This window comes from Penicillium atrosanguineum (assembly GCF_028827265.1).
Source record: "Penicillium atrosanguineum strain IBT 20685 chromosome Unknown utg000007l_segment0_segment0, whole genome shotgun sequence".
NCBI lineage: Eukaryota > Fungi > Ascomycota > Eurotiomycetes > Eurotiales > Aspergillaceae > Penicillium > Penicillium atrosanguineum.
Window position 1 is genome coordinate 1436705 of NW_026623139.1, and position 15528 is coordinate 1452232.

The 15528-nt window shown below is 50.7% G+C and overlaps 4 protein-coding genes across 4 annotated transcripts; 2 read left to right on the plus strand and 2 right to left on the minus strand.

Annotated features, from left to right (window-relative positions):
• Positions 1-259: 259 nt before the first annotated feature.
• N7443_008740 (putative SNF2 family helicase/ATPase) lies at positions 260-3737 on the plus strand (the record flags this gene model as incomplete). The annotated part of the gene is made up of 2 exons (XM_056888796.1): positions 260-3292; positions 3348-3737. 2 exons carry the CDS (start codon positions 260-262, stop codon positions 3735-3737), a joined length of 3423 nt encoding a protein of 1140 aa, XP_056738098.1.
• Positions 3738-5233: 1496 nt separating this feature from the next.
• On the plus strand, positions 5234-9050 carry N7443_008741 (uncharacterized protein; the record flags this gene model as incomplete). The annotated part of the gene is made up of 2 exons (XM_056888797.1): positions 5234-8701; positions 8751-9050. The coding sequence occupies 2 exons, from the start codon at positions 5234-5236 to the stop codon at positions 9048-9050; spliced, it is 3768 nt and encodes a 1255-aa protein (XP_056738099.1).
• Positions 9051-9224: 174 nt separating this feature from the next.
• exg2 (putative exo-beta-1,3-glucanase) lies at positions 9225-11940 on the minus strand (the record flags this gene model as incomplete). Its single annotated transcript, XM_056888798.1, has 3 exons — positions 9225-10655; positions 10716-11374; positions 11508-11940. The coding sequence occupies 3 exons, from the start codon at positions 11938-11940 to the stop codon at positions 9225-9227; spliced, it is 2523 nt and encodes an 840-aa protein (XP_056738100.1).
• A 1264-nt stretch (positions 11941-13204) lies between these two features.
• N7443_008743 (serine/threonine-protein kinase) lies at positions 13205-15210 on the minus strand (the record flags this gene model as incomplete). Its single annotated transcript, XM_056888799.1, has 7 exons — positions 13205-13742; positions 13795-14279; positions 14330-14485; positions 14556-14760; positions 14817-14928; positions 14983-15105; positions 15168-15210. 7 exons carry the CDS (start codon positions 15208-15210, stop codon positions 13205-13207), a joined length of 1662 nt encoding a protein of 553 aa, XP_056738101.1.
• Between the last annotated feature and the right edge of the window lie 318 nt (positions 15211-15528).

Below are 15528 nucleotides of genomic sequence, written 5' to 3' on the forward strand. Positions count from 1 at the left end.
GTGGACCCGAGCAACACGATAAGAACTCGGACCCGACTTGTCGATCCCACCAAGATTCCACACAAAGCTAACTGAACCTCATGTTATCAGCTGTGCCATCCCTTGCATTTCACGCCCAGTCTTTGCAAAGTAGATCTTGCGACAGTGGAGAACATTGCACGATATCGATAACTTTGGACCGAGAACCAACTCTGCACCTGTCCGGAAACCGCCGAGCTGTTTGGCCATCAAGTCTTCACCGAAGACTGAACTCACGACCATGGCCAGGGAAAGCAACGCACCGCTAGATAACTCCACTCCGAGCAAAAAGAATGAACAATCTCGGCCTTCAGCCACACAACATCCAGAATTTGGCAAACCTTCCCCGATCGGCCCCTCTCAGTACCGTTCCAACCAGCCAAACCAGCCCAGGAACCATTCGAACCACCTATTCAACATCCCCAAATCAAATCGGCCACGAGCAGAGCATCACCGCCCCGCTCAGCAGTCCCAGCAGCCCCAACCACAACAACAAACTCGGCCACAGCAGCCCGGACAGCAGCATGGAGCTTCTCAGAGCTATCGCCCCCACTCGGAGGCTGCTGGGACTCCGGCCAAACGTGGTCCTTTCGATCCGTTCCAGGCCGTAAGGCCCTCAGCCTACAATGATCACCGATCAGGATATCCGTCTGGGTTGCCTCCTGGTGCGACTCCAATCAAACGCCCCGAAAATGTGACGTGGACAACTCCCCGTGCCCCCCGACCAATTTTTTCGTCGAAGCCATCGGTACCAAAACCGTCGAATGCGTCAAAGAATCTTCAAGCTTTCATTGATCTGACTAAGAATGAGAGCCAGTCCAGCAACAATGCGACGACTTTCGGCAGCAGTAATGCGCCTGGCTTTGGCTCTATGGATATGCACGGCTATGTTGATTCAGAGAAGGCAAACGAGAATATCAAAGCTCTCCTTGAGGGCGCTTTTGAAGATGAGGAGGAAGAAAAGGCCTCAAAACCCAAGAGCAAAAGCAAAGGAAAGAAGAACAAGAGCAAGAAGAAGCTGTCAGAAAAAGCTGAGCCAGCTGTACCCGCTGCGGCCAAGAAGAAAGAGGACGATGATCTTGATGATTTGGCTGCTCAGCTTGAGGGTGTGACTGTGAACGACACGAGGCCAGTTGAGCCAGATTCAGCCGAGAAATCTAACAAAAAGGCAGCCAAGGCAACTAAAGACGCATCCGAGAGCGAAATTGAGGATGAAGCTGCAGACCAAGATGATGACGAAGCGGAGGCTGAAGAGGAAGATGACGACGACGGAGCGGACGATAGTGATGAAAACGACGACAGTGGGATAGTCGAAGGCCTCAAGGTCACACTTCTTCCTCACCAAATTGATGGTGTCAAGTGGATGTGCGACAAAGAGACTGGCCGACGTGCCACCAAAGGAATATTCCCAATGGGTGGAATTCTTGCAGATGATATGGGCCTTGGTAAAACTGTCCAGGCCATTGCCCTCCTCCTCAAGAACCACAAATCCGAGATCGACGAACACAGCGAAACAAAGGACGAAAACGAGAAGGACAAAGAAAGTAACCCTTCGACACCCGTCAGCAAGAGCACACTTGTTGTCGCCCCTTTGGCTCTCATCAAACAATGGGAGGCTGAGATTCACGACAAAGTCGAGAAAACCCACAGACTCCGCGTTTGTGTTTATCACGGCACTAATAGAGCTAAGACGGCCCGCTCGCTAGATGACTACGACGTGGTGATCACTACCTATGGTACTCTCACTTCGGAGTCTGCCACCGCGGCTTCCGACAAAACTAAAAAGTCCGGTATTTTTGCTCTCAATTGGCTTCGTATCATCCTTGACGAGGCACACACCATTAAGAACCGCAATGCAAAGGCCACACAAGCCGCCTGTGCACTCGACGCCAAGTTCCGCTGGTGCTTGACCGGAACACCCATGCAGAACAACCTTGATGAACTGCAAAGTTTGATCAAGTTTCTTCGAATCAAACCCTTTGACGACTTGGCTGTCTGGAGAGATCAGATCAGTCGTCCACTCGCCAACGGCCGAGGTGGTCTTGCCATTCAGCGCCTGCAGGTCTACTTGAAGGCGTTCATGAAGCGCCGCACCAAGGATGTTTTGAAAGGGAATCAAGACAACGAGGACGAGGAAACCCAGGGAGGCGAAAAGAAGCGCTCCAACGGTTTCAAGATCGTCAAGCGTGAGGTCATTAGAGTGGATGCTGAATTCATGCCGGGAGAGGAGAAGTTTTACAAGCGCCTGGAGGCAAGAACTGAGAACAGCCTCGAGCAGATGATGGGCTCTAAACTTGATTACGCTGGGGCGTTGGTTCTGCTCTTGCGTCTACGTCAATCCTGCAACCATCCTGATCTGGTCAAAAGTGATTTGGCCGCTGACAAGGACGTTCTTTTGCAGAATGGCAACTCGCCTAGTCAGTCGAAAGATTCAAAGGCAAGCGAGCTGGATGACGTTGCCGATCTTTTCGGCGCGCTTAGTGTTGTTACCAAGAAGTGTGATGTTTGCCAAACCGAACTTAGCCAGGCAGAAGGCAAGAGCGGTGCTACTCGCTGCAGTGAGTGCGAAAAGGACTTAAACACCGACTTCATGGGCAAGGAGAAAAAGAAGCACAAGTCGAAGAAAACACACAAAACCAACAAGGAAGATGCCGCGGAAGATCAACCTGTCCGGTCTCGGAGAAATCGGAGAGTCGTGATTGATAGCGACGACGAAGATGAAGACGAGGCTGAATGGATTGTCCCTGAAGACCAACGCAAGATGCCCAACCTCGGAAAGGCCGGCGGCTCAGACGATGAAGATGCGGAAGGCGGCGGTGATTGGATTGGATCTGACGATTCGGATACCGACGATGATATCCGTAACTCCCCGACAGGCAAGAAGTCCAAGCCCGTTGCTCTGAGTGAATCCGAGGATGACTCCGACACGGACGACGACATCTATACCGAGGAAGGTGAAAACGGCGAGCTCCCTTCGACCAAAGTTCGTCATTTGATGAAGATCCTCCACAAGGAGTCCGCGGACTACAAATTCATTGTCTTCTCGGTCTTCACCTCCATGCTCGACAAGATTGAGCCCTTCCTGAAGCGCGCCAACATTGGATTCACGCGCTACGATGGCCAAATGAGGAACGATCATCGTGAAGCCAGTTTGAACAAGCTCCGGAACAACAGTGGCACTCGAGTTTTACTCTGTAGTTTGCGCGCTGGTGCGCTCGGCCTCAACTTGACTGCTGCCAGCCGTGTCGTCATCCTGGAGCCGTTCTGGAATCCTGTAAGTAAGCCCCGTCCGGCTTTTCATCTCACAATATCTAACATCTCAACCATAGTTCGTCGAGGAACAAGCCATCGACCGTGTCCACCGTCTCAACCAAACAGTTGACGTCAAGATCTACCGCATGATCATCAAGAACACCGTCGAAGAGCGAATCGTCGACCTACAAGATCGCAAACGTGAGCTCGCTAAAATGACAATCGAAGGCAAGTCCGCCGCCGGAAAATTGACCATGGGCGACATGATGGCCCTCTTCGGCCGAGACGCCGAGTCAAAGTTCCAAGACAAGCAGGGTACTTTGGACTTTAAAGCACCCACTGGGCTATTGCGTGCTGCGGACGAGCCCACCACTACTCCCAAGCGATCGGACTCGCGTGATTCAAATCGCCGGCAGGGATCCAATCGACCGACAGCCGAAAATTCGGTCTATGGTCGACGTTGGTGAATGATGTGATATTTTATGCATTTGGGGCCGATGGGATAGGGAAGGGAGGCATTTCCAGGGGAGTTTTGATTGGACTCTACATGATGAGGAAATGGCGAAGACGGGGTTGGGTCTGGAGATTTCTAGACCATTTCTTAGACCATTTCTTGTTTATTTCTTTGGTCCGCGGGCCTGTTTGGCACGTTTCCTGTTATTTTCTTATGCCATATCATGAAGACATACGCAGTTATCATTTTAACCTGAGCGTAGCTCTCTGATCAATCGCTAGTCGTAGAAGACAAGCTACTGATTCAAAGCCAAGGGCGAGAGCCAATTTTTTCCTGGTTGAACTAGAAACCCGGGAAACATGTCCACGAGTCAGAGCGCAGGAGACCATTCCAGACCATGGCAACATCTGACAACATGCCCGGAGGTAAGGGCCGTGAATGAGTTGCTGGGTCAATTTTCCAGATCGTGTCCGCCGAATTTGAATTTAGACTTACAAAGCATAATTTGAAGATAACATTCCTCTCATTTCTTTGCCCTCGTGTGAAACTGTGATAGTAGCGTGTCAGTTATATGAACTCGGCATTTCTTAAGCTGAATGAAGACAAGATTCTACCAACTCTAAGTCGATTACGCTTAAATGTGACACATGGTTGGCCTACATGAGGACTATGGATAAAAGCAACGTAATGCCTGTCTAGACCAGCTATAGACCACGTCGATCCACCATGGCCTTTGTTAGTGATACCCCACACGTACCTGCAAAAGCCGCAGATTCCCAATTCGACTCTCTTAGCCAAGGACCAATTATATCAGGATGGCAATATGGGTTGTAGTTTTAGAGATTGAGCCGATCATAAGTCACGCATTATGTCTCTTATCCACTCATCCCTGCTGATACAAGCTGGGTGTCGATGGCTAGCAGTCGATCCAATCTAGAGCCAATGAGAATTGAAAATTCGAGTGATAACTACTCAGAGCGAGGGCTTCAAAGTAGGCAAAGTGTCTGTGTATCTACCAATTTCGACATCTACCTCGGCCTGAGCCGCGGTTCCGGGATTTGGGTTTATGGATCGCGAGAGCATTTTCGGCAGTAGTCCCTGGCGAACAGGACGGCTAAACCGGAAACACTTGTGCCTTGAAAAACTTCGTGGTCAGACAATGATCTTTCATAGGTCTTCCTACACGGATATAGCCTTTAAATCTGGTTCGTTGCTGGAGGCGAGGCACAAGCCGAACTCCAAACTCCGGGGAAAGCTCGATTGCTTTTCAACATTCCGCTGTTCTTATAATTCTTTTGATATCTTGCTTCGGTGCTTTTCTTCTGCTCTCCACGCACATCTGAAGCCGCATTTGAAGATTCAGACGCTTCAACCTTTAAGCCGTTCAATGGTGGGTTCATCGGATCTTGATACCTTGCCCTTCGTTTTGAGAATTCCAGAGAACTGACCTCAATCCACAATCTAGGTCATGTTATAGATCAGTACCTGATGTGCAAACCAGCAAGTGATATGAAGGGTGTTGCTGGTGGTGGCCACTGGAAGGTCGTAAACAGCGGGCCTGAAAGTAAGAACAAGAAATCAGATGACAAAAGAATCCTTGCGCGAACACTATCAGAGCCGAAAATGATGTGCATACTATCTGATGCAAAGACCGAGATATCGACTGTGACCGAGCTGCCTCTGTCCAGACTGAAGCTTCCCCAATTTGCCAACGATACAACCGAACGCGTGTTTCCCATCCGATCTGTTCTTTCATTCGATTCCAATCCTTCATCGGCACTCCAAACGCCTTCGCTGGATAAACTCGAGTCTCCGTTTTCTCCGTTCAGTGATGTGCTCATAAATGGGTCGATCGATGAGAGAATTGCGGCATCCAACAAGCGGCCGAACTATCTGGTTCGCATGCGCAAGGAGAGAGGGAGCTATTCTGGAGTATCGCCATCGCTTCCGATAGTTCCGACACTCGCTCATCCTTTTCCAGAGACAGAACTGTGTTCATCCAATACTCGCAGTTCTCCAGACATTCTTAGTCTTCAGGAGCAGTTGCAGCATACCATCTTGGAAGGCGGGAGGGTCTTGAATACTCGTAGAAAGAACGAAGGGTTGCAATACTCGCAAGATGATGAGGCAGACACGATGATCCAGCCATTTGGTGCATTTCTCGTTATCTGCGAGACTGGCGATTTCTTAGCTGCCCAAATTGCCAGCAGCAACTCGGGCGATATCCTGGGCTACAGCCCCGAGGAGCTGTTCGGACTCGAGTCCATTTCCAGTATCCTGCCTGGATCCCAGCGAAGCATTTTCCTTTCACATGTCCGATATGTGTTAGATGATGAGTATGATGTTGAGATCTCTGGGCCAGAGATTTTCGATCTGTCACTCGTGACCGCGACAGGGAAAACAAAGCATCTTTGGTGTACTATGCATACAAGCCATGCATATAAAAATTATGTCATTTGTGAGATGGAACTGGAGCCAGTCATTGAAAGTGCGACGGAAAAAATATCCCACGAAACCCTAAAATCTAAAAAGAGAATGAGCGATCACAGCAACCCCGAAGACGTGGATCAGAGGGCAGCAACCTTGAATTCCGAGCTTCTGAATGCCCTTCCTCGCATCCTGCAACAGGTAGCCAGCACGCAGACATTGCAGGCTCTTATACAGTATACCATTTTGACTCTGCAGCAACTGACCCAGTTTGACCGCTTGTCCATGTTCCATTTTGACGGCAATCGTAATGGAATTGTCATTGCAGATTCTGCCGACCCATCCCTAGGCTTGGAGTCGTATGAAGGTCTTCAATTCGAGGAGTCGGCATTTCCAGAAGAATTGAAGAGAAAGTACTTGCGTAACCCAGTGTCTTTCTCCTATCGGCAGAGGACTGAGGCTGCCAAATTGGTGTATCGAGTGTCAACAAATCGATCGGGCCTGGACTCATCACACTGCTACCTACCAGTGAGCGCAGAGTCTACTAAGACAGACAGGCCGATCCAAGCCTGCATCTCCATCGGTATTTATGTCTTCGGAAAATTGTGGGGATTGATCTTATGTCAATCATATGATGCTGATCTGCAACTCCATCCACTTCTTCAGAAGGTGTGTTGGTTCATGGGTGAGGCAGTCTCAAGTAATATCGAGCGCCTTTCCTATACACTGCCATTTCAGTTGCAGGAAAAGAGCGCATCTCCAACATACGCGACCAGTAAAGGCAATGTAAAGTGTTCATCTGGCGATCTTCTTTGTCTTTTCGGTGCTGATTATGCCGCCGCATCCATCTTGGGGGAAATCAAGATTTTGGGCAAACCATTCGACTCTCAGGAAGTTCTCGCCCTTCTTGAGTATATGCGCACTAAGGATCTCGACACTGTGCTTTGGTCAACGGATATTCTTTCCGACTTTGAAGATCTAGCCTATTCACCCGGGTTTCGGCTTCTGTCAGGCCTATTATATATACCTCTCTCAGCCGACAGCCACGACTTCATTATTTTCTTCCGCAGCAATAACCAACATGAAAACCGTCAAAAACTTGCGGGTAGCCAGCAAGACAATCTCGACAAGCCAAGTCGCCAAAGAGAATGGTCTGCCACAGAGTTTGCAAAAGCATCCATCTTGTCTTTGCTCTACCGGACATTTAGCGAGATATGGCAAGAGAAAGAGGCCGCGATGCAAAACAACCAACTGATGAGGTTACTGCTCGCCAACTCAGCGCACGAATTCCGCACGCCACTAAATGCAATCATCAATTATCTGGAAATTGAATTAGATGGAAGTACCAATCAGGAAACAAGGGAGAACCTTTCCAGATCACATTCAGCCTCCAAGTCGCTCGTCTATATCATCAACGATCTCCTTGATCTCACAAACGCCGAGAACGGGCAAAGTCTCATCAAAGACGAAGTCTTCAGTCTATCTGAAACTCTTTGCGAGGCCACCGATATCTTCTGGGAAGACGCAAGACAGAAACAAGTTGATCTTCAGGTTGTGCAGCACGCTGCATTACCCTCGGTGCTTGGCGACCAGCGTCGTGTGCGGCAAGTCATCACCAATCTGATCAGCAATGCCGTCCAGCATACTTCATCTGGAGCTGTCACTATCGAATCATGTGTTCCGAGTGGCGGCTGGGAATCCGATCATATCACAGTGGAAGTGGCTTTCCACGATACCGGGTTAGGTATGTCTTCGGAAACCGTCGAGACACTTTTCTGCGAGTTAGAACAAGTTTCCAATTCGGGATATCTGCGGAATCCTAATTCCGGAAAGACCTCAGATGAGTTGACGATGGAGACGGAGAGTGTCCTAGGATTGGGTCTCGCCCTCGTTGCTCGCATTGTTCGCAATATGAACGGGCAGTTGAATCTTAAATCTGAAGAAGGGAAAGGCAGCTGTTTCAAGATCAGATTAAAATTCCCATTGTCAGAGAAAGAAAAGCCTGACCTTCCAGAGTATTTGAAAGAAGACCCGGTGAATGGTGAAGACCCGGTGAATGGTGAAGCTTGTAATGTTCAACAGCCAGATGGTTCTCGGGTAGACCAAGTATCTTGCAAAACATGCACAGGCAAGAGCGAACACGGACGGATGCCAAACGAGGGGAATCAAAGCGAAGGCGTGACATGTCACTGTGGTGATGGAACATTCACTTCTCCGAGCAATTTGTTGGACGTTGATATCTCCCTCAAGTCGGGTGAGTCTCGATTGCTCTCTCTTTCCAAGCCCGAAAACGAACCATCCTGCGAGCCCGATCCGAAGACCTCCACCGAAGACAGAAACCAACGCAAGTCAAGTGAATCCTCGAGCATGCCTCAGATCTCCAAGCTCCGTATCCTCGTCGCCGAGGATGACCCCATCAACAGCACCATCGTGAAGAAGCGTTTGGAGAAACTCGACTACCAGGTTCAAATGACAAGCAATGGCAAGGAGTGTGCTTCTCTATACATGGAATGGCCTCACTCCTTTGATGCCATCCTGATGGATCTCCAAGTACATACTTACCCCGCTAGATCTGCCATCAAACTAACCCACCTCCCAGATGCCCATCGTGGACGGCACCACCGCTACGAAGATAATCCGAGACCACGAAGCCCAATCATTCGAGAACTGTCGCATTTCTATCTTCGCAGTCTCTGCTTCCTTGAAAGAGAGCGATCGACAGGCCTACATTGACGCTGGCTTCGACGGATGGATCATGAAGCCAATTGACTTCCAGCGCGTGAAAAAGCTGCTAGGGGGATTGGAAGATAAAGACAAGCGGGACTCATGTCTCTACGAACGTAGTACTTGGGAGCAGGGAGGCTGGTTTGAAGCTGGTGAAGAGGAAGCCTCATCTTAAGAAACGATGACGCAGATTACATTCCGAGGTTATGTCGGTCTAAGCTTGATTTGATATACAAGACCAAAAAGAAACATAAAAAAAAAAATACAACAACCATTTCCAATGCAAATGCAAGCACAATGTGATACTCGATGAAAGAAAACACGTCAAATCCTTCGTAAACATCCCATCTCAATAATACTCCTCTAGTCCGAGTGCGGAGAAATCGGGAACTGTATCGCCGCATGTAAAGGATGGCGAATAGGCTTTGCTGGGCATGAATCCATTCTTCCATGCAGTGCGGTAACTCCACTGCGCTGCAGACTCCGTTTGCCAGGTCCAGTAGAACCAGCCCTGTGCCGCCTCAAATGCAGCCATTTGCGCCTCGGCGTAGGTCTGCAGCCACTTCTTGTACGCGTCCGAGTACTCAGATACGTCGGCGTTTGCATCTGAGCAGATGCAGGTTCCATCGTCAGCTGTGGGACAGTAGGCTGTTGAGGAACTGGTATCATAGGTTCCCTCCCAGCGCGTGCCGCGGTTAACGTTATTAACGTATTGGGCACAGTCGGTGTCGGCTTGGGACCACTCGCCGCAAATTGTCGGGCCCCAGCCTGTGCTAGTGATGTTAATGGCTTTTATCATGGGCTTCCAGCTGTTGCAGATGATGTCGATCTTGGCAGTGTGGTTGAGGACGATTTCACCTGTGTTGAAGGTTGTGTACTGGTGGGTATCAAGGTACATGTTGTCGGGGTGGGTTTTAAACATAGTATCCCACTTGTCGAGATTGAGGAATCCGTCGTGAAAGACGATCGTGGCGTTGACTCCATTGTTACGCACAAGATCTGTGGCTTCTTGTGTCCAGTTGAGAACTGCCTCTGTGGACAGGGAGAGCATGAGTGGCTCGTTCACCAGACCGTAAATTGCCACGACGTTTTTGTATCGGTCTTGAGCGAAGAATGTGGACAGTTGGTCATGAATCTCGAGAGATCTTTGCCTGTTCAGGTCGCCGTCTGTTCCGTTCATCCACCCAATCTTGCCTTGGCGGCCACTGTGGTTCCACCCGTTCTGGCTACCTGGAATGCCGTGAAGGTCGAGGTTGACCCGAAGCCCGTATTTCCGACAGTACTCGATTGCACGGAGGAGGTATCGCCAGGATTGCTTGGCGACGTACGGGTCACCGTCGTACGTCTTGACAGCCCAGTATGAATACTGGATGCGGACATGATCGAGTCCGGCCTCCTTGATTTCGGCAAAGTCTGATTCAGTGATGAAGGTGGCATAGTGCTTTTCAATGGTAGTCGTCTTGGCGGACCCCAATTTCGTGGTCAATGTCCACTCATCGATGATGCCATCCTCAGATGAGTACGAATCAAACAAGGACGGTGTAATGAAAGGTTCAATTGACAACCACCCACCCAGATTCACTCCACGAATTGGCTGTGAGCCATAAGGGAACTTCTCGTTCAAAGGGGGCACGTTGTCGTTCGGCCTGGCAGTGTCGGACCAGGTTGAGTTCAGGCCCATGATAGACAGGCCACCGACGGTTTCGTTGGTAAAGGTGACATTGAACCCGTCGGTATCATACCATGTAAATGGATCCAGGTAAGTGCCCCGTGCATAAGCCTAGAGATGTAAGAGTCAGTAAAGAGTTCCGGAAGATATCCATTTTGGATGGCAACACACCGGGATATCCTTTTCACTCATGCCATCGAGGTTCGAATTACCAGGCGAGGTTGAAGATGAATCAGACGAGCCTGAGTCCTCTCCGCCGCTCTTGTTTTTTGCTCCGATAATAGCAACTGGGATAACAACCGCAAGCAGAGCCACCACTGCTACTATACTTCCAATAACAATGCGCTTCTTCCTGGACCAGTTTGCCCAGAACTTCCAGAATGGCCGTCTCGCGCCACTCTCATAGCTGCCCTCCCAGCTGTCTTCCTCTTTCCACTCGTCCATGGCAGGTCCACCACCTCCACGACGCCGCATTTTCATTTCCGGACTGCGACCTTCTTCCAGGTAGGAACCCGACGCGACTCGCGCACCAGATTTGCGCCTCGACCTTCCCTCGGCGAGCTCTTCACCAAGCTCGCCGGTAGCAGCTGCTAATGCAGCCTTCTTCCGCCGACGACGCTCTCTGCGCTCTTCATCATGGTCTCGAGACCGTTCACGTTCACGTTCACGATCCACACCTCGAGATCGCTCCGGACGTTCATCAAGATCTTGCCCAGAAGCCAGCTTAGCCAGTGCATTCGCACTTAGAAGATGAGACGCACTGCTCGTCGACTCGGTACTCTTATGCTTGCGCGCCGCCGGAAGAGCAGCAGCAGCCTCCAACTCTCTCGCTTTTTTCTCTCTCTCTCTCCTTCCTTTCCCTCCGTCTCTGTCTCCTCGCCTCGGCATCGGGATCCAAAGACCTCTCCCTCCCCTCCCCCTTAGCAGCCCTCGACCTCCTCTCCCTAACATCCTTCCCCGGACTCCCCTCCTCATCTCTCCTCCTCCCATCCCGATCCCTCTCCCGATCCCTCTTCTTCACCGGCGAGGTAGCAGGCGACTCTTTCGCCTTCGACCGATCCCTCCTCCTCTCCTCCACAGCATCATTATAAGCCCTCTCTCTCCTTCTCTCCTCAACAGCCTCATTATAAGCTCGCTCTTCGTCGCGTCGTCTTCGTCGTTCTCGGTGTTCGCGCCGCCGTTCATCTTCGTAGTCGCTTTCAGGCGTACCGGAATCATATGCGTCCCCGCGGAACTTGTATTTCCCACGCGAAGCTTCGGGACTAGATGCGCCTTCGTCCGCGTATCGGCCTGCGATATAGTCGCGTTCGCGATCGCGCTCTCTTCTCCGCTCCCGCTCGCGTGCGCGATCGCGCGACCCGCCATGACGGTCTCGACTGCGAGATGGGCCCGGCATGGCTCAGCCGATCCGAGGTATGTGGAAACTCGTTCTTCGAAGGGGTTTCGTTTCAGGGGAGGAATGGGGGGACGTGGAATGCCGGCGTGGCGTGGTCCCCCGCGGAACGTAACGTGGTGGCACAAGGTATGAGATGGTATGAGCGCCCGAATTCAGCCTTCGGGTTCGTAATTAAGGCAATTGGGTTTGCATGTCTTTCGCGGTTTGTTTCGAGGTCGGAGTGAGGTGGAATGGAGCTTGGGTGGTGAGTGTTGGTGCTGGCTAAACTTCGGGGTTTATGTTTTGCTTTTGCCCCATGCGCGTTAGTGCGGAGGGTGTCTAAATCGGGTTGCAGGACACGTAATGCCCAGGTAGTGCCCAGTCCTGGGCGCTTCCAAGTAGTCTGGGAGATGGCGATGCGGGAATCTGGATATACCATCATCTTTGTTTCCAAGGTTCTGTCTTATCTTGGATCTTGGTGGGGTTCTGGTTGTGCGGAGCAACGCCGGGTGGATCTTGAAGGCGCGAGTTAGGAGATCAGGGTGCACATGTGGGTTCCAGGTGGGCGGTTCTATACTAAATTACGGACTTCAGATCGAGATTCAAGCTATTTTGGTATTGCCAGCTTGAAAATATCGATGTTTATGGTATTTTCATGGATATATAGCACTAAAGACATTATATATACTTATTCTGCTGCCTTGAAAATGCAAGCTCCAGTCCTTCTAGACCAGAAGACAAAAATAGAAATAAAATGTCGTGCGTTCATCAATGAGGGGATGAGAACTCCAAGCATAGACGGGTAAATCAAACATGGATAACAGAGGTACCTCCCATAATGAAAAATAGGGATATCTGTGAATCTGTACAACTTTGAGACGAAGGAAGTATGAAGTAGAAATAGAAAACAAATGAATTGTCGCTGAGTCCGGGGAATCTAGAAGAACAAAATGGAGATGCCACAGGCAACCCGTCGTTTTCTGCAGATATCTGCAGTCAAATGTATGATAAAACATTCATAAATGGTCCGGACATGGCTTCCCCTTCTCAGCGGGGCTTTGAAGGTAGAATGAAGTCGAAATGGTGAGAGCAATCCGAGCCGAGTCAGTGGAGTGTGTGGAAAAGCCCAGTGGACAGACCAGTGGGCACCCAGCAGCGTAGATATAGTAGCATTGCCAAGGATTCGCAAGGCGAGCTGTTGCTCCGGTGTAAGCGGTGTCTACCGGCAGGAGACTTCAAAGACGAATCCGTATGACCGGCAGCATATTCTTCCAGGATGATGTGCTCAGCCGATGATCTGCCTAGAACCCTCCTTACCCAAGACACCAGGCTCAGTAGGCTTGGGACTGCGATCGCGGCCCTTCTTCCGACTGAGGAAGGACAGCATGCCACTGTTGGATCCCTTGCCCTTGCCATCCTCGCCCTGCAGCCCCTCTGCGGGAAGAGTTGAGCTGTGATTGGCAAGCTCACTCCAGCTGCCAGCCTCTTCAAGTACCATCTGCACTCCGCCGCCTTTGCTCGTTTTCCGTGTGGCGCCACGCTGGGGATTTGGAGGTAAAGGACGATGGAAGGAGGGAGCTGGAGGGGGAATGGGAGAGGGCGTTATGCGAGGAGAAGAAGGCGAAGGTGGCTGCGGGCCGGCCGAATCATTCGGGTCGAGGTTCGAACTGGCCGAGGTCATGTTCTCGTTTGGGGGCATTCGTTGGAAAGATCCCTCGTGTTGCGGGGTTGAAACGTTTCGGGCGGACGATTCAGGTTGCGAGGGCTGGCGGGCATGGTTTGTGGAGGTGGCGGTCGCGATAGAAATACAGTCTTCGGGGTTTCTGTAGAGAATGTCAACACAGTGCCTCCATATTAGATAAGATTTGAGCTCACATTGCTGCAGCGATGGCTTCCGCGGCAGTAACTTGGAAGCTGACGGTGGTGTAGTCGAATGGTTCAAACATTGTTTCAATCAGGCGATGAAGCTCATCTTCGCGAATCTCTTTGGCTGTAGCATCATCACGGAGTTCGGCGCGGGGCTTCTGCCGGCGAGCGCGGGCTTCCAGTGGAGCTTCCTCCAACAGCAGCTCCTCCAAATCATACGTCGCATCGAAATTGGTCTTGTCACTGGACGGTCGGAAGACTGGGGAGTACTCTTTGCGCTCAAGAGCTTCAAAGTCGATGTCGGCGAAGAACATGTGCTGGGTGAAGCTTTCCCAACTGATTGCACCGATGCGGCGACTCCGATCCTTCTCTATCAATGAGCCCAAGGCACGTAGACAGGGCACTGATACCGCGGGGTTGGTGACATGGTATTTCGGTTGTGCCTTCTTGATGTTTTCACTCAGAGTTTCCTGGCTGCGGCCTTCAAATGGTCGCTGAAGAGAGGTTAGACCCAACTCGACTTTAGCTGCCACAGAGAACATACCTTATTGTAGATGCACTCGTAGAAAGTAACACCTAATGACCACCAATCAACTTCGTAGTAATACCCAGTTCCTTCGTAGACCTCGGGGGCCAGGTAAGCTAAGGTTCCTGATTTGCTCGTGAGGGGCTTTCCAGGTCGGAAATCAGAGGCAACATTCTGGACCATCCGTAGTTAGCAGTAGTCAAAAGAAAAAGAAAAAAAAAAAGACTAGGGCAGCGGAACATACAAAATCGGCCAAATGGACATGCCCCTCGGAATCCAAAAGCACGTTGTCGGGCTTTAGATCCCGATGGATGATACCTTGAGAGTGAATATATTTCAAGGCACAACCAAGCTCTGCCATCCAAAAGCGCACTGCGTCCTCCGTGAAGCACTTGCGCGAGATATGAAACCGAAGATCGCCACCATTCATGAGATCGACCACGATATAGCTGGAGAAGGAATTAGCGAGCTGGCTCAGATTGGTGCCCAGTCGACCAAGACGTACATATACTCTATATCCTGGAAACTGTATCGCAAGTTGCAAAGGAAGGGGTGATTGAGATGCTCGAGCATTCTGCGTTCGCGAATAATGTTCCGTACACTCTCCGAGCGTACAACTGGAGATAAGGTTAGTGATGTTTCAGATGGGATCGGTGCGGGAGACAATATACCTTCTTCTTTGCGAATATATTTGAGGGCAAATGTCAAGCCTGTGTCTTTCCTCTCGACAATGCGAACCTTTCCGAAGGCACCTTTACCGACCACACGAAGGAGGCGGAAGTGATTGAGGTTGACTAAGGATAATCAGCACCAGCCCAGTCTACACTTCATCTGCTCCCCGCAATATGAAACCTACCTGCCTCATCGAAAGCCACGGGCTTTCCTTGGGAGTTTCCCATCGTGACGGGGCGAAACGTGAAACCGAGGTATTGTATGTTCGACTAGAGATCTAGCAACATCCCACTTGGTCGAAAAAGCTCAAAGGGACAGATCGCGTCCAACAAGCCCAGTACTTCAGCCACGAGCGGGGAAAGAAAGATAAAATGCGAGTGTCGATCTTAAATCACGAGGGCCATGGGCGATTGAAGGATCCCGAGGGCAGAATCGCGGAGCGGGAGGGGGTTGAGAGTAAATGGATCGCGCGTTCGAGGGTCCGCAGGTCGACGAGAACGCGAAGCGAGGGATCGGAGAGATGCGACAGGATTATGCAGGCATCC